This window comes from Diorhabda sublineata, chromosome X (genome assembly GCF_026230105.1).
Source record: "Diorhabda sublineata isolate icDioSubl1.1 chromosome X, icDioSubl1.1, whole genome shotgun sequence".
Taxonomy (NCBI): Eukaryota; Metazoa; Arthropoda; class Insecta; order Coleoptera; family Chrysomelidae; genus Diorhabda; species Diorhabda sublineata.
In genome coordinates this window covers 3,510,996-3,536,084 of record NC_079485.1, presented here as the reverse complement: position 1 = coordinate 3,536,084, position 25,089 = coordinate 3,510,996, and the positions used below count along the sequence as shown (strand labels likewise).

The following is a 25,089-nucleotide window of genomic DNA, read 5'->3' as shown; positions in this document are numbered from 1 at the left end:
CAATTAAATATTACAATACATTCGATAAACTGTCACACTTTTTTTTAACTTGAATCAAAATTTTGGAACAGACACCTATTGATGCAAAAGAAGAGCCTCGTTTCCTCCCATACTCTTTTTAGTAAGAAATAAAAAAACTGTATATGCCACACAATTCAGAAACACCTGTATAAAGGACTAGGAGACAAAAAATCAGCATAACAATAGGTAGGCGGAGTCTAATCTGTTTTTCAAGCATAACATGAAGAGATAAAGCTACATGCCACTCCCTTTTACTCGATTGGTTACGACAATCAGATGCCAATGGCGCACGCTCAGTGCAATCTTACCTTTACTGGCTTGCAAAGCTGCATAGAGTCTCGCGACTTGTTAAGACTTACACGTATAGATTAATAAGTGAATGGACTTTAATCCAATAAACAACAATTAGTGCTAGTGACTGTGTTCATTGTTGTTTTGTGAGAGGAACTTTCGAACAGCCACAAGATTGATCTGGAGCTACAGCGACAGGCCAGCAATGGCCATTTTATGAGGTATATGTGAGTCTCCATTTGTAAACAAACCGTAAATCTTGGTGTCCTTTTCTATACTATGCTAATTAACACGTTCTGTTCGATGTTTATTGACTTGTCATATGTGGCGTGGTTTCCACTTTTTTATGCAAATTTACAATGAGTAGATCAACAAAGCTTGATTAATGTTGAATATGTTATTAATATATTCATTCACGTGTACTTATAATACGAATCATTTAAAAGTATTGTAAATCTATTAGTTCGATTCATATTTGCCATAATTAATTGAATCGAATGTTCGTTCACCTAACAAAAACGTAAATATTTCATTTTAACTTTTTATTATTATACGTGCAATTAACAGACCAGTCTGTACGTTATGAAATATTTATAACACCCCGATGGAGAAGAGATACAACAAACCAACTTAAATTTAAATTAATTTTCATAAATATCGTTATTGTTGTAAGTACTTAATCATTATTTTCTTCACTATATCCGGGTTTCTATGTGATCCATTCTAAACTTCTGTATATTAGTCGGAATGAATATATTTTTAAATATACCTATTAGTTTTTTACTATGTAGGTTACTAACTTTTTACCTGTTTGATTTTTTGCACTTGTATTGCCAATTTCTACATTTTATTACTTTTACACGTACAATTTTTTTGATATGGACGATACGGATTATCGCTCATGATAAAAACTCTGAGAATGTCCATTATTTACTTCTGGAAATTATGAAACAGGACCAGTTGTAAATAATGAAGTACTCACTCCAAATGTGCTTATCTGTTAAGATCGTCGCATTTATTAAGTAGGTTAATTTGGGTGCAAATTCTAATGGTGGTTAGTTAGTAGTTAGTTAGCCCACATTTTATCACTACTTGACTATTGTTCTCTATTTCTTTCTGTTCTGCATCTGTTTGTTCCAGTCAAGTACACCTAGATTCTGCGTATCTTATACAATCTGATCTTTCCATCTATTTTTTTGTTTACCTGCCAATTATTTCTCGCTCGGTCTCCATTCTGTGATTTTCCTTGTGCCTTTCCGTTTTTCCATTCTTCTAGTTTGCTCGTACCATTGTATTCTTTTTGCCTTCATTGTATACACTACATCCTCATTTTCCGATATATTCTTAATCTCATAAGTCCTTTATACTCATTAGTGCCAACATTCACTGATTCATTGCTCTGCTTCATAATTTTCTACTTATTACATGCCCTAAATCGTGCATGAGTTATTTGACTTGTCTCATTCTATCTATCATTTTTGTGGCTTATCAATGTTCCTAAGTATTTAAAGGTATTCCACTTCGAAGATGAGGCCATTTATCTTTACTGGTTTTTCTTTGTGAACTTCCCTCTAACAATATTTTCTAATGTGTTTCCAAGACTTTTTGGATTGAAACATTTCTCCCGTCCAAATCTCTATTTTACTTCTATTCTTCAGGTATACCTTCATGGTTAAATAATACCCACCCATTGAAATCATCAACAATCAATTTATCAACCAGATTCTGTATCCAGAATAATAAAAACTGACGGTTTGCCGTTATATAAGCTTCAAATATCTGAAATAATGTTTTTCTCACATATTCCATCTCTTATCTATTATAGATAACTAGAAAAAATTTTTAGATAGTCCTGTTGCTGTCACACTGTAACTTTCAGAAAAAAAAACATTATGAGCGATTAGATATGATTCAAGGCTACATTTCTCTCATTTAGAAACTAAATCTACGTAGTGTTGAGAAGTGTATATAAGTACAATGATCTCCTCAAACTATACTCCTGGACACTACACATTACTTTATATTAAACCTAAATATTGACAATATCAAACACAACTGAAAATAACTGAAGCACAACTGAAAGAAAAGAAACATGATTAGCTAACAAAAGTTTGCCTCTCCTAAATGACGGCCATCAAAAGTTGCTGATCTGATCTGATCCTTTACTTGTGTTAGTCCCACAGATTCATGCTTGGACTGTTATTCGTCCACTTTTATAAAGATATATTGACAGCGTTGAGGTGGTTAGTAACATCTATAAACACATAGGGATCACATACAGAGATTAACTCTGTAGAGGCATCAATTCCTTCCCAGAACATTTTAGAGCCACCACAAAAAGGCATTTAAGGTAAGATATTGCATGTAAATAGTTTCTCCCGCTTTCGCCAGCTCGAAGGCAAAGTTTAGTTTCATTCAAGAATAGAACGTTTTACAAATCTTAGCCGGTCTTCTGTTGCTCAATCCTGCTACATGTAAATGTCTTCTAACCGTTCTTAGCACCTTACTATTGATTGGAAAATGATTAGCGATTTAATTCGTAACTTTTTCACTTTACCCCGATCTTAGATTGTACAATTTCGTTTCATTATACGATCTTCCCATTCTGCAATAGAAACTATTAGCAATATGTCGCTTTGAATATCCGTCATTTAAAGGAGTCCGGCGACAAAATTTTTTGGCGAACTCAAATTTCACTTGTTACTTACACCATACTGCAGACACCAATTTTTGAATTTTTTTTGAAACTTGTGGTCTGGAATACGAGTAAGACATTATGAAATGACAACTGTCATTATTAACCAAGGAAGTACTAGTGATTATTGATAAATGAATATTGTAAATTAATACAAATATGGTGCTGGTCATTTTGTTCAGGACTACTTGAAATAAAAAGAATGGATGGAGGCAGGGCAGGATTAAGTTAGGGGCTTGGGGGGGCTATAGCCCCGGGCCCCAGGTCCAAGAGGGCCTCATCATTTGGAAATCATTCTGTATTTTTTGATGTGTTGATACCACAAATCTAACGTATTGATATTATTTTGTGAGTTTTTCCGGGTTTCCGAATTCATTAAGGGCGCCCCGTCATTATTTTAGCCCCGGGCTTCATAAATCTTAATCCGGCCCTGGATGGAAGTAGTTTCACTCAAAATATTTTCAAAAAGAACTTACGCTCAAAGTGAAAAATCTACATTTTGTAATTATACCTTTGAAATAGATTGGAAACTAAGCGATCCTATTACAAATTTAGTCATGTACTATAGTGCCAAAATTTGCCGAAAATTTAATTCGAAATCATCTAAAGTTCTGGTATCTCTCAATAGAGACAATTCAAAATAGTGTACATATATTTCTAAACACGTTTACCGTAGAGTGATGATGGTAGTTGTGGAAACTGAACAGATTGATATTATCATCGTATTTAGCTGGAAAGCCGTTCATAATATAGCATTGTGAAATTGTGTATCTAAACCCGAAAATATGATCTTATAAATTAACCAGGGCCGGATTATAAGATTTATAAGGCCCGGGGCTAAAATAATGACGGGGCCCCCTTAAGGAATTCGAAAACCCGGAAAAATTCACAAAATAATATCAATACGTTAGATTTGTGGTATCAACACATCAAAAAATACAGAATGATTTCCAAATGATGGATGGATGAAAGAATTCAAAGTGCTCCAAAATAAAGTAACAAGATAAACTATCCACTCTCATCTTCAATTTTGACCAACGTATTTTTCAACTTGGACAAGTTGGATTATGAATTGGAATCGGAAATGACTCCAGTAAACATAATTAAGATCTTTCGACACTGATTAAAATTCAAAAAGTTTCATCTGATGTAATTGCTTCGAATGAACCTCACTGTCAATTTCCAGAGACTATTTTCTATGGGTTAACAAAGGTGTCAGTTGAAACCGATGGTGGCCAATTGGGTATTCCTTCATCACTTTTCTATGTCACTCATACATACATGTTTTACATAAATTGGGAAAAAATTTTAGCACCGTTGGTATAGATATATTTGTAGAAATCTTAATCCAATTGGAATGAACTTTCGAAGTGGGACTGTGACTTATACTAGATGAATAACCCAACTAAACTCGCGTACAGTGACCCCACAATTCGAAAAATTCTTACGAGCATATTGAACGGTTCATACAGGTCCTGGAGAAGAAAATAGTCCCACTTTCCGACTAAGATCGTTGTCAGTTAAGAAAGTCAGTTTTTACAGGATCTTTATTTGCTTCCTTATCTAAAAACGTAGCATTATTATACACCAGCTTCTAAATGTTGTTGTTACAACAAAATTGATTGAAATTGAAATACAACCACTAACTTGAAATGGTTTGTATTTGACAAACTATTTCGCAAAACGAATAGAATAGATTTTCAATATTTGTGCCACAAATGATTATCATTTATTACCTAGTACAAAACTAGTGCTAGACAAGAATTCCAATCATTTTTAGTAGTAATTTCAAATTTTTAGTTTAAAAATAAATTTTTCTTCAATATGTAAGTGGGTAAGTAGTTTCCAGACTAGAATTTTTTGTGAGGACCGGATAAGGACCTTATCAGGTAATTCCGCAACTATGTAACGTAGATCAGTATTGAGGTCCTGACCCGCGTATTATTCTATTAAAAATACTAGGAAGAAATTTGTAAAATGAATCAAAATATCTCGTAGAATTTTAGACGTGAATAGAAGAAGAGAATTAATTTTAGGAAAACACTACCCAGATTAGAATTCCCTCCTCATTTCCATGAAACATCATAATGACCTACCTGATCCTTATATTGCCCTTATTAAGATTACCTTATATGGTTCTGATCAGGATTACTTCACATGGTGTTCATCAGGATTGCCTTGACTGCTCTAATCACGATTATGCAACATATTGCTGGTTCACACAAGCAAAAATCATAGAAACTTATATCTACCATAAATTTTGTTCATATTACCAGAAACGTTTGATAAAAGCAATAAACACCACTTAGGTAACATTTTTAGATAAACCAAGAGAAAACAAATTATAAGCACTGTTTTTTATTCCAAAATCATAAAACAGTAATTTTGTTATTACATCACTTCTTTTGACAAACCCTTTCTTGATCACTTCACTTGAATTATTTTTTTTGATTTCTTATAAATTTTCAGTTTGTTATAAAGTCAATAATTTGTACTGTAATAAATGAAATTTCAATGCTGAGGACAAATTTTCTTTACTTGTATCTACCATCACTTTAAGAAGAACTAAAACAACTGCAAATTTTTTAATCACTAATGTTTTCTTAATTTCAATGTTTCTTCAGATTACTTTTCACTTTTCCGATATTTTTGTACAAAATTTCATAGAAAAAACTTGCGAATACAATGCGTTTCTAACAAAACACTTTCAAATAAATAAATTAGCAACGATAACTTTTGACAGTCGTAATGGCATATAACTGGATGTAAACCAATGATAAAGAACGTTCGTTAGATCCGAATGCTTCCAGTATAAACAATGATGAAATAATAGAAGTGATATATTATATATTATATATTATGATGTTGACTATATTCAGAAATTTCTATTCACGCAAAGATTTATATCTGATTTAGATTGATATCAACTCTCTATATTCCTGACGAACTCTCTTGGAGTTTGATATCAAATTCAACAGCCAAATGAATAAGCAATTTCTAAAAGTAAAATTGAAACTCGTAGGAGGTTCAAAATAAATGGTTTAAAATGAGTTATTTGATCATAGAAATATTCGGGACGAATTGACTAATCCAAACTTTAATTATAAAAGATAAATCTTAGAGATTCCTTGAATGAACATGATCAGGAAAGCACGAGGAAAAATTAATTTATTTTCAAACGGGTCAAGCTAATGTGATCCTAGTATGGACCTCGTCGGAATAACATGACAAGAAATATTTTTCAATAAGGTGATCCTGAGAGGTTACTTATATGGACATGATCAGGGAAACTTGATGGAAAATTAATTTTAAATACATTGATTTGATGTATTTGAAGTTTTAACCATCTCCTATAATTATTCTTGTTTGCCAGATCTATTTTGCTCCTTACTATATATTCCATAAATCTAGTTTGTACGGCGTTTGTTAGCAAATTGGTTCTTATATGTATTAAATCTCCATTGTATCTTATTCCTATCGGTAGTCAACAGGTCCGATTGCCGAAAGGCCGTTAATAACTCCTCAGACAATCTGGAGATCTCGAGTGGCATATTTTCAAGCTCGTAACACAATACCCCAAAAATAGCGGACAACAATACCGACAACGGCAGGAAGTTGATTACTTAGCTGGTCGGACTTCGTCCTGTCGACGTCCTGTAGGGGTTGTTTATCCCCTTTACAAATATTCTTGTTGACCCGGTACCGTCAGAATTGCTTTGGATAGGAGAAATCATTTGTAGATTATTATAAAGTTAATTTTCTATTAATTTATCTGTCAGCGGGCGTTGAGTTTATCCTTTGGATTTGAATTATTGCAGTTAATTGAGTAAATCCCTACTATTGGCAAGTAGATTCTGGGAATAGTTCGTTTATTCCTTAATTAAGTAAATAGAACATTTATTATCACCAAATTAAATACAACTATTGAATTTTAATTCTTGATAAAGATATAGTATGAACACAGAGACATCTATTGAGTACCTACATGTCTTACACAATAGTTTGAATTCGAGAAAAACTCATTTCATTGTGCATTTATTCTCATTTGAACGTAATCTCATGTACATCAGTTTTCTTATAACAACAATCAAGTTGCGTTGTAGAATAATATTGATGAAGGTCTAATTGGCATATATAAATACGTATCAGCATTATCCTTTATTTGCTAGTCCTTAACATTTCCTCTCTTTATGAAAGATGATCGATCCTATTGAAGCTTGCCTACGGTAGAAGCCCGAATTTGAGTCATATCTCATGGTTGTCTCGAAGAACGTGTAAGGTTTAAATACTTGCGTTTTGAATAGTTGATTTCAATTCGAATCCACGTGTATACACACAGAAGAACATCAAATGAAGCACATACAACCGCTACCGTATATGAAAATGTTGAAAAGTTCATGATCAATATTATTAGACATATTTTTTAGAGTGGTAGAGTGGTATCTCATACCATGAAATGCCTATATAATATACTTGATGCCGAACTGAAGATGAAAAAATTGTCTGCGCGATTTCATCCAGTAGAGACTAGCTGTGCACAAGGGACTCTTTCAAAATTTTTTCCCTACGCCTATTCCTAAATATAATTTTTTAATTTAATTTGAGATATAATAAAATCTTTCTCCAAGCTCTTATAAGAGTATAGTTCACCCAACACTCATCTTCCGAGATAAGGAAATTGGTTGGAAGCCTTTTTTTGGAAACATTTATGTTAACTAAAAGAATTGAACTCCAGAATTGACGAACATGCCCAATCCTTTACTGACGATAAGCAATTATACAAAAACACAAAAATAAAACATAAAAGATATGAAAGATAATTATAGCTTTGTTTCTAGAGCAATAATACAAATAGAGGAATCTAATTCATCATTAATCCGAAGTGAGAAATTAATAAATCAATCTGAAGCAACTTGCCTTGATGCTCATGGTCCCGATGAAGATAAAGTACCAGGGTGCATCAGCGATGCTCCTCAGCACTTCATTTCGAAATCTCTGGATTATTTGGGTGTTTCTTTCGTTGGCACATCCCCTTTGTTGAATCCCGTAGGCCCAAACCGTTTACAGGATTTATTCATACACAAGTAGTTTATCAAAAATTGACAGAGTGTATTGTTTTCCGAGCAACTTGTCGTTCCTTTTTTATCTGAGGTTTCCAGCATAACTTCGCATCTAGTGTTAGCCCCAGATATTTTACTGTATTAGCATATGGTAATTGTTTAACGTCTACTGTTTTTTGTTTAAACTTATCCTCCATTTTTTTGGTACAATAATTAATTTTATTCATTAATGTCTGTAGGTTAACTGCTGCTTCTTCGTGAGAATCGCCTACAGTCAAAATGGCTTTGTCGTCTCCAAATGTAGTGTGGTTTTCTAATTGAGGAATGTCACTACTGTATAAGAGGTAAATGACCGGCCCAAGAACACTACCTTGTAGGACTTCCGCGTTCATTTCCTCTAAATCTGAGTAAGCATCTGCTTGGTTTATACTGAAGGTTCGTTTTTTTATATAGAACTCAAACAGTTAGGCATATTAGTTAGACAAGATTGTGCTCAATTTGTATTTGAGAGTAGCAGACTTTCTTCTACTGATTTTTCTGTGACATCCTGTGTACTTGGTCTATGGTGAAGTGGTTTGCCCTGAAGCGAAACTGATGTGAAGGTATTAGTTTTCTTTCTTCAAGTATACGACTTAATATTTTCTCCAATAGCTTTGATATTATTGGTGATAGTGATATTGGCCTAATATGCGTTAATTTGTTAGTAGCTTTCTTTGGTGAATGTTTCAGTCCTTCCCGTGTGATTAAGTCAAAGCTAGGAGATTTCTTCGGGTTGATATTTTAGTCATTGTGAATATTTTCGTTGAAGTAGTATGTTATTTTCAAGCTGCCTTTATTTTGTATTAATTCTTCAAGTCGTACGTCACCTTGGGTAGCTGTAAAAGTGTGTGCTAAATGTTCTACAAATCTATTTGCATTTTGTTGACAGTTTCTAGCCTAGCTACCATCTTGGTTTTTGAGTGGAGGATTTTGGGTAATTGGTCTCTTCAATCTTTTGGTCGCCTTCCATAGTGAGTATCCCGTAGACTCGTCGTTTGTCCATTCGTTAAGTACTCATTTATAGTCTCATTCTTGTTATTTTGGATTTTTGTTTTTAGTTGTTGGATAGCATTAGTCTCTCTAGTTTTGTCTTTTGAAGCTCTAGTTTGATGCCACCTGCGTCTCAGTTTGCGCTTTTCATGTATTAGTTCTCTTATTTCGTTTGGGTAGGTATTGCCCTTTATCCTTGTGATCAGGTTGGGGTACTATCCCATGCAGCTTGTTGGATAGAGTTGATTAGTATTTCAACATCCTTGTCTTCTTTGTTTTTAAGACTTAAGAGATTGATTTGTTCTTCTAACATAGTTTGGATATTCTGCCAAGCTGTTTGTTTGTTGACTAAGCATGGTGGGTTTCGTTTTTTAATGATAGACTCTCTGAGTGTGAGTAGAATACGGGAATAGTATGAGTTCTTATTCAATTTGACTAATTGATTTAAATATTTCGGGTTTCTATTTTCATATTTGGATTTCCTTAATCATCACTATAACTATTATTCTCGACATCAGCAATATCATTATAATCATGTTGCGTTGCATTCTAGTTTTCTAGAGTTGATTGTGAAGCAAAAAAATCATTATGAGGTTACCACGACTTAAATAATAATTTACCCTCTTAATTAATCATAGAAATAATACTTTTTATTGTAATGTTAGCCACTGATGATGGAAACTGCTCCCTAGCAAACCAAATGAAATCATTTTTATTGCTATTGATGATCCAATCGGAAACTAACGGTGATAAAGATGACGGATTTTTTAAATGAATGGATATTTCTCCCAAACTTTGTTACATACCACACTCGCATGAAATCCTGACATAATTCAGCTTTACACGGTGATAAGCTTGACGAATTTAAGCTTTGGCGTTTTTTCGAAATTATCATCAGAATCTTTCGATTGATTAGTTTTGGAAAGTGAATAGAAAGGAGCAGCATTAACATTTAAAGACACCCCATACATGTGACATATGAATTTTTCCATTGTGGCAAATGTACGTTCAAGTAAGTTCAAGTACTTACATACATTTTTATAACTACTAAATTGGTTTGACTAGTGGCTTGGCAACCAAATTAATGCCTGACAGATTGCATTTATACATATTTGTCTATTAATAAAATAATATTAAAATTACTTTTGGTTTATAGTTTCTGTGACATTATTTTCAATAACAATAAATATCTGGCATTAATGAATTCATGCTGTTAAAAACATTTTGAGTGAAGTGAAAGAGATAAATATCTTCATGAAATTGCTTAAAAATCAAAATTGTTGCCTGTAAAGATATGATGCGCATTAATAAAAGTAACTTTTATCGGCAGCCAGGTGGCTGGCACGCTGTTCGGGAGAGTATAGAGAAAAATCTATTAAAAAATCTGCTACACTAAATATCTCTCGAAAACATTTAATTGTCCCCATATTCGGTGAAGGACAAACTGGAATTCTACGAATAGTAAAGTGGCGATTCTAAACTTCAGCAGATGATGTCGAGAGGTATACAAATGGTGTCGCAAAACTTTCGTAGAGCTGCACGATTGTGTACAGGGTTTGAGGCAGCGGAATGTGACAGGCGAAGAAAGCGTACACCACTAAGAACGACGCCTAGCTGTTGACTAGATATATTAGACTTAAAAAAACAAATCAGTTCTTATTAATTACATAAAACTTACTATATGATGTAGTGTAACTGAGTAGCCACTAATACTAAAACATCTAAATAATGTATAGCCCACATATATTGTTAAATAAACATAGCTTGGGGTTAGGTTTTCTTCGTCTGTCACAAGCTGCAACTTTATGGCCAGGCCTTATCTCACCCTAATAAAATATCAACTTGGAGGAATGTACGCAATTTTCATTAAATTGCAGATGTACGCAATCTTCGCGTATTCATATGAAGTGCACTCAAAATATACCTAGCAAAGTATTTTTTGGGACTATTGTAAACTGCAGCGGGATTAAGAAAATTCTACCAATGTTAATAGGCTCTTTACTATATTTTTCATCTAAACTTAATACTCCCTGATTGTAGTATTTTCAGGTATGGTTGGGATGAGATTATAAAACAATTGCTATATCTTATATATCAAGAATTCTCATTATTTCTCTTCACCATTAAAAATCTTATACCTCCAAATTATCAGGTAATTATCTTCCTATTTCCCACCTGTACATTTTAACATTATGAGGTGTTGTGAACGCACCTCGTATATATGTATATTTCTTTCATGTTATTAATCTGTTCGTCGCATATACTGAATTTTGTTACCGTGGCAACAAGCTGTATTGTGGTTTTTATTTTTAGACCTTTTTTTGCTTGTCTAGTCGGCGAGCTCTGGTCCGTAAGATAAATAGAAAAAGAAATGTAACACTTGATTTTTGGCCTTGGTAGCGTGTGTGTGATTATTGGCGCGCTACTATCGTATAGATATATTTATATATTATGTATTTTGGTTGATGTCAATTAGCAAGAGTGTATAAATGTTTTAGTTTCAATGTACAATTTAGTTAAACAGTAAATACAGTCCACTACTTATTGGTTTATGGTTTAATGATGTAGTAAAGGTGAATAAGAAGAAAGTAGTGTTTTATTTGCCATTACAAATGAACTAAAAAATAACGTAATCAGGAATCTCCTGTACATGAGCATTATTTCGCAGTAATTCACATAGTAACGGTGCTGAAAAATATCCACTTCTTGAGGATTTTTACAACATTTTTGGCAATCTATGCTGTTCATTAATTATGGTCATATTCTATCTGTCAGAATGGGACTCTAGTTATCATAAGACCAACTGTTGAGTTATAGTCAACATAGAGATATGCTCAAAAATAGTGAACTAACGTATTAACGCGAGCTATTTTCCTAATATCGTATTTGAAACTACGTGAAGACATATTTTATATGATGTACTTGACCACAGACTCAAATATATACTTGCATTAGTTTCTCTTTCATTCAATTCCAATATAATTACACTGCTCACCTCGTGTGTTTCCGAAAACTAATGGTGTACGTAATTTTAATAAATCTTGAAATGGAGTATGGTATATAACAGATAAACCAAACGTTACTCTCATAAAGCTTGTGGAATATTACCTATGCTGAAAAATGTAGATAATGCGCTAATTGGAATTGTAAACCAGTGCTAACTTTGAAGGGATTTTCTATACACAGTGCATTCATGCTCATGATTTTATTGTCTTCCTTCCTTCTATGTTATATTTTAAGATATTCATGGCATAATTCTATTTAGCATTTAGAGGTTTTGTGTTTATTCCATCAGGATGGAATTGCTTTGTTTTTCCTTTCAATGATAAATTTATTATATCGAATAAATTTTATTATGAAAACAAATTGTATTTTAGAATGGACTGCATTGACAATGGTGCTTTATCTGCTGGATTTAATTAAGATTTTTTATTTCATTCTGGTTTGAATCTCTCGTTTGTACACTGGCTTTCAAAAGTATTGCACCCTTTAATCTAGCAAACTATCGTGAGCTGAAGTTATGAAGGCTCTTAAGAAGTACCCACAAAAAATCGTGTTTGTAGTCGTCATATTGGAAAATATCATTGTGATTATTGAAACTTATTAAAACCTTGAATTTTCACAAAAAAAATTTGATTGATAGTAAATGTTTTCCCTTCTATAAGTGATTAAAGAAGCTATTCTTTGTTTATCAAATAATTGCTTCAGGGATATTCCTCCATTTTACAATACCTGCATTAACAAGTTGTTGGACAATAGCGGCTGGATTTTTTCACTTGCTCTAATCATATGATCACACACATATTCAAAAAGATTCATGCTGGATGCATTGTCGTCTATAAAAACAAAATTTTCTCCCGTTTTGTTACGGAAGAAGAATTAAAAAGTACATTACATTTTGGACATAAGTAGACCTTTCATTATCAGGTAGATGTTTTAATACTCTTCTTCGAAAAGTTTTATTGCATAATGATCGCTTACTAAATAATTTTTGTTCATATCATATAAATCATATGTAAAAAGCACAGATGAGACAAATATCCTGAGCTCGCGTTCATTGTAGTGATTGCTAAATCTCTAAAAGGTTTTCTATATTGAACCTGCCAAAATCATCTTCTACGCACTGCAGTATTGGAAATTACCTCTTTAGTAAATCTTCTGATATCGACACTTCAGTGTCGTAAACTCATAGATTTCTACGAGGATGATCACTTCGATGCCTGTTCGCCACTGCTCCACCAAGTCTTCGTTAACCGCTCGATTCTAACTTACATTACTGGTCAAAAGTTATTGCTCACCCTATAGTTTGCGTGATACACAACAAATAAAAACAATACGATCGATTTTGATATTTATATTTTAAAGAACAATTAGAATATAGCAATAATAAAATTACAAAATCCTTCCAATTTTTACCAGGTCTCCAGAGGCCTTGTGTCGAAAATGTCCCCATGACCGAGCCTCCACTGTATTTTACAGTAGGAATTACACATGGATCCGTTCTTCGTTTGACCTGCGCACAAAAACTCTCCTCTTAGACCCACAAATCTCAAAACTTGACTCATCACCCCATGTATTCAATTTTTATATTCTCTAGCTTCAACCGATAGTTCCTTGGTTTTACCCATTTTAAAACTTATGAGTCTGAATTTGCGAGAACGGAAACAATACAAAAAACTCCACAAAAAGGTGTATTGATCCAAAAAGTATGAATCATAGCACGTTCTTGTGTCTCACAGGACTAACTGGGACTAAGCTACAATCATAAACAACGAAGAAATAATGCACAGCTAAAAAATAATAAACAATCAGTCGGTACTTACAAGTTTTAACTTGTACTCACCGACAAAATATAAACATGCACTCGTCTAAAGTAAACAAATAACGCACACTATTATTTTTGGTTTTTAAGACACCGTGTATTATTTTGAGATTTAATGGATGGATTATGGGGTGGGTGAAAACTTTTGATCTATTGTGTACATCTCTGACTAATAAACACAAATTCAGGCTGCAGGCTGCTGAAATGGAATACCTAAGGAGAATAGAAGACAAAACGTATTTGAAATTAGAAAGCAGAAATTCTTTCAATGTTATACCTCTCTTTCCTACTATATCCACCAATCCGATGGTTCGAGCAATTCGACAAATTGGAGAAGTGTCAGATCAGCAGAGGAACTATCTGATAGAACCATTTCAGTAGTTTCCACTCCAGCTACTGGATTCCAATAGGGTTTACCCTCTTTTGCTTGCTTTTTACATAACAAATATTTAGTAGTTTTTACTCTTTGTGATAAGAGACCAGAAAGCATCCATTTATGGTTATCCTTTGCTCCCAATTCACTTTTCGTTTTATAAAAGAGTTGTTACTATGTATTTACTTGATGAAATATTCTTGTATTTTGCGTTATAAAAATTTTGGATCGTTTACAATAGAGAACACTACTGTCATTATTTTTTATCAGTTTTATTCAGTTTTTTATTTATTATTTATTATAATTTGAATGGTTCAAAAATACTGTCCGTTGCATCCAAAAAAACTTATCCAAAAAGATACAAATAATGGAAATGGCAATCCTCCGAAAAATTGAAAACAAGCCCCCATTAGACCGCTTAAGATACGAAATATACAGACAAATATTAAATAAAAAACCTGGAGAACAACACATAGAAGATAATCAACTAAGATGGTTCGGATATGTGAAAAGGTTAAGTGAGAAAGAATTATAAGAATATACGAAACTAGAGCAATAAGAAACTGAAGTAAAGGAAGACCTGATAGATAAAAACAACCCGGCTACTGAGATTAGAAGGAACAAATTACGAGGTACTACCTCAAACAAAAACTTAAAAGAAATGAAGAAGTTTGGAGACATTGATGAGAAGACCCGAAAATAAAAGAAAGCCAACTCCCACGTCTAACAATTGGAAGGGTAGAAAGACACAGAGATGATGTATAGTAAGTATTGAAAGAATGGAACAATGGTTCGTTTTGGAATTGGACAATCCAAATTCATCTTCATTGATTAAATATAAAACTATATATTTTTTGAATGACAATCTGTAATGTGAAAATTTTGGTTACTGTACTTATTATTATTGGTCGTTTCTAATATTGTTGAATAACCTATCCTACTAATAGTCTATAGCAGTTGAACAAAAAGTAGCATATGCTAAAACAAAAGTAAAATATTTCAATACCTTCACTTTAGCCATTCTCTAAATATTTTCGCTTTATTTTGTAATCAGATTAAATATGTTTGTACCTCATTAAGACAAAAAGAAAACAGACAAAAATTTATATATTTGATATTCTTATCAAATAAAACTACTTACTTTCTTTACAGCTCCGTCAGCCAAATGTGTGACCGCGGATTCAGCGCCGCTGAGGGACTTTCAAGGATGGCTTCCTTAGGCGGAGCCGCCTTGGGAGTCCCCCAATCGATACAATCAAGTCAAGCGATCAAGAAACAAGAGGACCATATTAAGAGACCTATGAATGCCTTTATGGTATGGTCTAGATTGCAACGGCGGAAAATCGCACAAGAGAATCCGAAAATGCACAATTCCGAGATCTCCAAGAGGCTGGGTAAGTCAAAAATCTTTTCACGCGCACTCCTTAAGAAGCTTCTCATAAATTAGGTGCGTATCAAGTGGAGCAGAGCAAGTCTTGTTTTCTTTGTACCTATATAAAGAATCTAATAACTAAATTAGCTCATTGGTTGATGCAGTTAAACGAATAATTTTTTGTAGTCAAAATTCATGGAAATTTATCCAGAGAAAATCAGCGCTATTTTATCGGAAAATATTCTGATAAACATTGCAACCACTTCCTGAATAGTTTAAGATGAAGAAACATGTTATTTCCTCTCTTGCCACACTTATATATATAAAATATATATTCGTAGGGCGGTCCATAAGTTAACATGGAAAGAAAGGTCATAAATAATAAAAATATAATTTTCCAATATATTCTCCCTTTATTTCCACTCACTTTTCAGAGCGTCTGACTAAAGCTTCTAAGCAATTGAAAAAATATGATGTAACTTTTACCCCTACCTCTCCCTTCACCTTTGCGAACAAAAAGTAATCGGATGGAGCCAGATCAGAGCTATATGGTCGATGTTCAATCTCTGTGAAGTCATTTTCGTGTAGAGTAGCCGTGGAAAACCAAGCAGTGTATACTGAAGCATTGTCATGAAGCAAATGCATATCTCGGCTGATTTTGCCGTGCCTTTTTTCGATAATAGTAGACGCAACTATCTTATTATTAAGTCAGAGTAACGTTACGTTCACGGTTTTTTTTTTAATTCCTTAATGTCGATCAAAAGAATACCCACTCAGTCCCAAAATATTGTAGCCATCACGTATTTGGAGCTTTTCGTGATCTTTGTTTTTTTTTTGGTAGGAAATCTCTTACATTACACTCTCTTGGTACTTGCCGCAAAGCTCTAAAAATCGCTCACAACATTCTACTCGAAGCTTCTTTAGCATGGCGCTGAGAATTCGAGGTAACCACCTTGTACTAATTTTTGTTATATTTAAATTGAAAATTCCGGTCTGTGCTGGAATTCCTTTTGTTTTTAGGCGCCGCCCCGCTAATGACTCTTGTCCCCAACGAAATAGCTTACACCAATTTTTAATTGTTGAAAAAAATGATGGACGCAAGTCACCATAAACAGTCTCCATTCTGTTTTTGTTGGTGTTAATCCTTCTTTAGTTAAAAATTTTATAACAGCGCTAAATTTGAGATATATTTCAAAACAACTTGTCTAAGTGGTCGTTCGAGCTCTACTATAATAAATAAAATGAATAAAAGCAGCAAGTTGAAACTTTGTATAAAGCTAGTTAATAGTTATTTATGTAACAAGTGTGTAAAGTAGCCTTTTTACGACGAATTTGATTATTGTGCATAAATGACACCGAAATATAATTATTACTACATAAGAAGAAAAATAAAAATAGCATGAGCGCGACTTAAACCTGTGACCTACCGCATGTGAGCCTCGTACTCTAGCGACTATACTACGGAGGCCTTAATAATAAGTTCTCTCACGCACTAGTGTGTAAAGTGTGTCTAAAATACGTACTTCACGCACGGAAGTAGAAATAGAGGATAAGAAATATATCAAAGTACCTTCTGCAATGTGACGCTTAACGAATTGATGCGGAATATTTACAAAAATATAGAGTCGCGTTGAAAAAAGGCTACTTCACTGTTTTATATTAGTCACTAGGAAAAATCGATTTCAAAATGGGGTCCTTTATAGATGGACTCGTAGGTGATTGTGCCATCGCCTTTTAGTACAGATCAAATGCATATAGGGACTATAGCAATAAAAGTAGTTAATTTTAATTTAAGAGTACTTTATAGTATTAAAATATTGCATAACTTATTGGAATTATATTTAGGACCCGTTCAAATAACATAAATACAAGTTTGACAAATGTAGATTATTGTCTTGAATTTTACCTGGTAAAAAACGTACAGATTTGGTCAAACATTAACCCAGAAGCTCTAATAACAGAGAATACATTTTATTTAGAACAATTTAGAACAAAATGCGTGTAAGGTGGTAGTTTATTTCCCAGTAGCCAATTTAAACAAATCTCTTGGCGCCCTTAGATAAACAAATATTTTAGATGTTGTCTACCGTTTGACTGACAAATATGTTTAAAAAATTCATTTTACAAACACAGGATACCCAGACCAATTAGCGCGTCTATGATAATTTTATCATTACGACTTACTAAAGGCGACTAAAGGTGGTTTTATATATTTACGACATGTTTTAAGCTCAGATGCAATGTTTGAATTTTTTCTAAAGAAGGAAATTTCAATCGTCAGCTTAAGTACTAAGGAATATTAACAACAGTAATAAAATATATTGAAATTGCAGAAATGTTTCATCAATGATTCAAATTTGGGTGGGCGTTGCTAGATATAATGATACTGATAGTATGATTTGAATAAACTATGAAAATCTTTATAATAGAAATAAGGTTTCGTTTCAAATATCGAATTAGATATATAAAATGAAACACTTCACTGTTTATTCAGTAAATAATGCATATTTTCACAAATCTATGATTAGAATAATTGGAAAAAAGAAATTTTAAAACTAACTTCAATATTCTGTTCGTATTGATAAATATTGTTTCGATTTTATCATTTTTTCCCTAAAATCAAATGTAGTTGTAATCTATGGATTTAATTCGTGAAGTGAGAATGCGAAAGACTACCAGAGCCAAGTCTGGCGAATAGAGTGGATGATTGTAATTTAATTCACTGATTTTTGCGATGGATCTTTGAGCATGTACATAAGACGACCAATCGCTCTGAATGTTAAAATAAAAATGATAAACTTATACTCCGGTTCTTAATAAATGCAAATATTTTTCATTTTTTTTATTCCAATTCAATTCATCTATTTACAAACAATCGTATTTGATTTTTTCATATAAGTAGCATCTTCATATATATCGTTTTACAATTTTTTAAGAGTTTTATGTTTGAACTCCACTTAAACACATGGTATCAGCGTTAACGCCCAGTTGCTAAACATCACACATTTGTTTGTCTATGTACACATATATGTGAATAATCACACTCTTCAAACAATTAAAGGCTCATAACAGATGTTGTTTTAACAACGACATTGTTATCTATCTCATTCGTACCTATACAAACATTGGTGAGCCTTCTAATGTTATTTCAATATTTTTAGTTGTACTAGAACGGACCGTAAAAAATTCAAAAAAAAATCAGGGGTGGAACGAGGCAGTCTATGAAATACATAACATTCCAAAATTTTGCTACTGACAACTAAGTACTTGAAGATTGTTTTGGGGAGTGCCTCCGCACCTATACCTAAAAGATATTTTGTAAAATACTCTACATTTTATTATTCTGCTTCCAAAATACTTATATTCCTTCCAAATAAGGCGATTTTTTTGATGTTTTTGTGTCCCACTTCACTAGGTGTTAGTACTATTCCTTCAAGGTACTTACGCCCAACAGCGAAATGGGCAGGACATTCTTAGTTGTTCACAGTGTACAGTTGGCGTCCTCTGCCATGCTCATTGTCTTGAGGTGGTATTTGACGGGACAGTGTCCTGTCAGGAGACCGACCATCAGTTTCATGTAGTTTCCTGTCATCACGAGAAGTTCTTCAGACTTCTTAGCTGATATGGTTATGAATCTTTTGAGTTAGTTTACACTCCCACACAATAGCATAATATAAGCAGCAGAAAAACTGGACAATTAGAAATCAGATGAACACAATTGAAATGAGACACCTAAGAAAATAGAGGAAAAACGAAGAGAGAAAAACATAGAAATGGAGAGATAAAACATGAGCCAATAATAAGACAAATGAAGAGAAAACATCTAAATTGGGATGAGATTACAAGAAAAGTGATCGAAGCAGGAAATACCATCAAGATTAACTAAATAAGAGAGGTGGGATATAAGAAAGGAAAAACCCGGAAGGAATTGAATTGATTAGCAGGAGACAGGACAGAGTGGAAACATTGACCTCTGGCACCTGGAAAGGTAAAAAGGAAAAATAGAAGGAGCCAATATTTTTGCCAAAATCAACTTGAATAGTTTGGAAAATTCATTGTCAGTTAGGCTCAATAGATTTATTGATGCAATACCTATGGTAGGAAAGCTCAAAATTCCAAATCAGGTTTTCTCGAGGGTTATGGGGTTTCCAATGTATTGAAGATAGGTAGAATAAGGTTCTATAATATATTACATTTAAATGAAACGAACTTTTTTATTAATGATCTTTATCCAAATAATCAACGTCTTACGGTATGAGACAGGGAGAGAGAGAGAGAGAGAGAGGCGCGCACATACCAAACATTATCAACTTTATTCGTATTTATTTAGCAGATGAAAATGTCAATATATCAATGTAGCGTTTGTGACCTTCTGACCTCCTCATGTTATTTCAAAATCATGTTTTTTAAGAAATACATTACCGGTCTTACTTTAATCTCGAAATTTATACATGATGGAAGTGCTCAACAGCATGCAAAGTGAATCCAAAAATTCCCGTTTTGGTTCCGCACCAATATTTCGGCTAGGTTTATGAAAGATTTCGTCAAAAGTTGTGGTGGACTGTATACTCTGAGTAAGTTGATTTTAAAATGTTATAATCAATATATGTTATAATAACCTATAATATGGATTATTCTACTTTTCTTATTTCTGTTCCTTCCATCGATATTGCCAGTACCTTAATTCCTATCAATAATTCTATTGCAGAGTTCGATTTTACCGAACAACTTAATATTTTTCCTCCGTAACATATTTTCTATTTACTAATTACTAGTAAAACAGTAAATATTTATAAGGCTATGCTTCAAAATGTCTGAAAACCGATTGACTACACGCAACAAAGCATTATTTTAATGTTTATGTGTAGATCTCTTACTATTTAAAGTACGTCTCTGAATCTTAACATTTTTAAAACTTCAGTGAGCCCTCTAATGTTATTCCAATTATATGTTGCGCCAGAACCAAATTCAAACAAAAAAATAGAAAATATGGGTGAGGTGCATAAGAAAACACTCGAAAGTCCAGATAGCCGTGAAACAGCAGCTGTATACTGTCACTTGTCGATCAGAAACTTCGTAGATGATCTAAATATGGTATGAATAATGCATAGGGCTCCCCACTTACACAAACACAGTAACACAATGTGTTATGATATGCCTTTATATTGCCATTTAGGGTGGAAAAACCCATTAAAAATTTGACATTTACAGGATATATAATGTGCATTCATATGCTAAGTTTGGTTTTTGTAATGCGTTCAAATCCATATAGCAAGTTGATATGAGAGCTTCATTCGTTTTGAGTTTATTTTATCCTTTGTATATCTTCTTCCTAACTGAATATTTGCTTTCGGACCATCCTCCTTTATTACTAATTCTTTTCATTCGAAATAGGTACATTAATTTAAATATACAATGGTAGAAACGATACTGTTTATATAGAAAAAGCTATTGTGTAATTTGATTTTCATGGATAATGCCTGTATAGCCAATTAACGAATAATGTCGACGTATTCCTCCATTATCTTCTGAATTTAATTGATATTCAATATTTTGAACTTTGTTTTCAATTTGTGTCGTATTTCTCTTTTCCATTATACCAGGTATGCTTAAAAAATACGGTGAATTATTTTCTTAAAAACAATGTAAATGTTGTAACTTCTTCTTAAGTACTGCGCTTAGTTAGAAATGCACTTATCCCAATGTGAATCCATAACTGGAAAGCTTCTATTATTTGTTTTGTTACAATCTTCCAAATTTCTGTAATGCAGTCAAATTTTTTCCGTTTTCAATACAAAAGTCGCATGGTGTTAAATCTGCTGATGTATCAAAAAGAAAACGTTCTGTTTTCTATTCATTTACATCCTCTGAGGGAGAAAGAAATCATCGTGGTGTCAGAAGTACACATTCGAAAGCTTATTTTTTTTATATAGTTACCTACCATGCGTTTACAGTAAGAAGCTTCCATATCATCAACAAACTTATTCATTGTTTTTCTATTGGTGATTGCTCAAATAAATTTAATTTTCCTATATTTTTTTAATTACTGGTCACGATTATTGTGTTTATTAGTAAGCAGATAATCTACATTACGCATAGCATAATTGTGTAGTCATTGAAAATAATAATTTACTAATACGTCGAAAACATTAATAATCAAATGAATCAGATAATATTTTGAATTATTAATATCAAATTGAATGAATGAAAAAATCCGAAAAAACATATTTATGTAGTATTGATATTAACCAATTCATTGGAATTAAACCAGTACCATACGATGCGTCCAATGCTTTCAAAGTTGGACGTTAGTATGATTGGACGCATTGTGTGGTCGTAGTGCGCATGTCATTCGACGAATATTTTGCTTCCAACGTATGCCATAGAAAGTTGGTTTTTTGACCTGTGTCAAAGGAGTACCCAACATTGGAACCAACACTTGTACAACTATACACACTTATTGTCCTTTTGCGTGTGAATGCTACGAGCTTCTCAGTGACTCAGGTATTGTGTCAGATCTTTTTCTTTTTAGTAAATTTTCTATTTTCTGGAAGAACCAGAAAGACTTTTAGCTACCAAAAACTAGCAAATCTAAAGCAACTTATAACAACGCGTTTTCATGTCATGTCAAGAAAAAAAACCATTAGCTCATTTTCAAGTCGTTTTTTGCAAATCGTTCCGCAGGAATTCGAGTACAGATGTTTCCTTGTAATTAATACTGACCGCGTGATGCCTTTAAGGTCGAGATAATAACAATGAACTTGATTGACAAGCCTTTTTATGGCGATGTGAGTCAATGGTTTTTCACTTAGAACTAATAAATTCATATTGTGCACTTCTTGACACTCTTTTCAACATGAAAGTTAACAGTTTTCAAGATTCATGTTTCGCGCTAGACACTGTAGATCATACTAAATCAGTTATAGTAACAGACGAACAAACCAAAACGAGTTGAAACTTGTCACTGTGAGCGTAACTGCTGACATAAAATTCACCGATTGAGGAAGGGTTGTATGATTCCTATTAATTTCATTCACTAAAAAATAACTTTACTAGAATACTCCAGATCTATTATGGGTCGAAAACAAGTTTTGAAGAGGAAAAAATTATAGCAAATATTTCTCAATCACCAAACAATGAGATGTGTGGTATATTCATTGACCAATGATACTATCCGAGAGGTCAGAAATTGATCATAAAAGGTCAGTTGGTTTTATTAATTGATCTGAATTAGAAAGATTCTTATTGTGAGTTTTACGAGGTAATTGAAAGCTCTAGCACTTCATTCTCGTGCGATCAAGAAGCATTCCCTGATGATTGGTCCACTTACATAAATATTTGGTCAATTTGATTTGATTTTAAAAAAATTAAATAAGCTGTCAGTCGTAACACGCATGCCTTATGGACGGCTAAAGATCTAAATTCGTGTTAATAAATCTCTAAAAATTGAACGTTGAACTCTAATTTACTGAACGATTTCCACGCAGAAGAGGAAAAAAATAATTAAAAATAAAGTTTCTCTGTTTGCTTGAGCGGACTAATTATAATGAAAACGTTTATTCATATGACAATTGGCGAAATAAATTTTAAAAAAAGACAAAGTATGAGATACATACACAACTGGAACCGTTTTATTTGAGAATTTCCATTATTATATTGTATATGATTCTGAAAATCTGTAAACTCTTAATGAAAAATTTTCAATGCTGACCAATTAATAAAACCAATTGACCTTTTATGACTAATATCTCTTGGATTGTGAAATTGGTCAACTGAAATTCGACTCATGAGTTGCAGAGCTGTGTCTCACTGTTAGTTTAAAGGATTTTAATTGCTACTTATAGTTATAAGTGATACAACATCCTGATTAGAACCAGGAATAGAAATAATTTCTATTAATTGACTGATTGAGTCGAAGAAAATGCTGAGATTGAATAAATAATGAAAATTTTTGCTTATGATGGAGAAAATTGATCCTAATCAGATTCAGTATATACTACGTAACAATGTTAAATTGGTTTTCCGGGTTTGAGTAACTTAAGGCGGCATTTACTTTCAAAACTTGTTAACTTATACCAAACAATCCAACATCTACCCACTTTTCGTGTAAGTTTACTACATAATTCAAAAGATTACGTAACACAGCTGCCCACTGTCGTTGACATTATCCAAAATCTATTGTGATACCCACGTAATATTGAGCAAACTGTATCACCAATATTGTTCTCAATTGATTTATAACTTAACGTATCTACAGAACACCCCAAAATGTCTTTTCGCCACATAAATTTTCGTTCTAATTACGATAACTTCTAGAGATAAACTCATCAGAACAATGATAAAAAGAATAAAATATAAAATCAGATTGATTGTAATCTACATCCGACTTCGCCGCACAGTACTTATTGTGGCTCGAACTGAAAGATAAAGCAATCAGAGGCAATCTCTTAGAAATGATGTAACTTGAAGTATCTATTCTATGAACAATAAAGCTGAACAATGCCAACTAAAGAGACATCGCTTGCGAGGCTTTGTTTCATCCGAACTGTTTGTTTCACATAAAAGGACAGTTTGAACTGTGCAAAATCTATAGAAACATAATCAGGACCGTATTGTAATTACATGTAGAAAATCCAAAACTTTATCTTCATATTATTCCTATAAATATGTAAATAAGTATTATATCCAATGTGGCAGAACATACGTCTGCTATTTATCCCACTATAATATAAAATGCATTAATATAAAATTCATATAATAATACAATTTTGGAGTTCATATTCTAATTTATAGTTTTACTTCACCTTTACTATCATATCATTACTATTTACTATCATTACCATCTAATTAAAGACCAAACTATTTTAAAGTCTAGTTTGAATCATCCAGAATATTATTTATATTGTTACGTTTTCGATTAATAAAAACTTGACTACACAATTTAAATTTCACATTTAGTGCGTTTTATGTAAAAATCACACTATTATGTGTATAAACAGTCTGATAGAGACGCATATTTATTCTATCAATAAATACATTTTTATATAATGTGTTACTAGTACGGATCTGACTATTAGAAATACAACTGTCTTAGCCGTCGTTTCTACTGAAGCGTGTGTTGAAACTCAAATTCGTCTTTTCCATCTTTTGTTGTCAACATACTGGACATAAACTTCTTTCTTGTGAAAATGACAATAGGATTTAGATAACCTTTTGTTACCAAATCGATGTACCAGGTGTGCATTTTTTTCATAGTAGATTAACTTAACACTTAAGACAGAAAATAAAAGAAAATCGCGATGACCACTTGACAATATTATGTAAGCTGTATGTAAGGAGATATATATAGAATTTAACTCTTACTATTTTTGAATAGATAACAATTTCTTAAAAACGTATATCACGTCTCATATGCGACAAATTTAG

The 25,089-nt window shown here is 32.8% G+C and overlaps 1 protein-coding gene across 3 annotated transcripts in view; it reads left to right on the top strand.

The window, feature by feature from the left end:
• Positions 1-316: 316 nt before the first annotated feature.
• LOC130451180 (transcription factor Sox-19a) overlaps positions 317-25,089 on the top strand; it is an 82,834-nt gene continuing 58,061 nt past the window's right edge. The window contains exons 1-2 of one of the 3 annotated variants that reach the window (XM_056790016.1): positions 317-533; positions 15,444-15,685. In XM_056790016.1, the coding sequence (XP_056645994.1) occupies positions 529-533; positions 15,444-15,685 (247 nt within the window). In that variant the 5' untranslated portion in view covers positions 317-528. Of the gene's footprint in view, positions 540-878; positions 981-15,443; positions 15,686-25,089 lie in introns of those variants that run through there. The other 2 variants (XM_056790014.1, XM_056790017.1) reach the window with 2 other exon arrangements.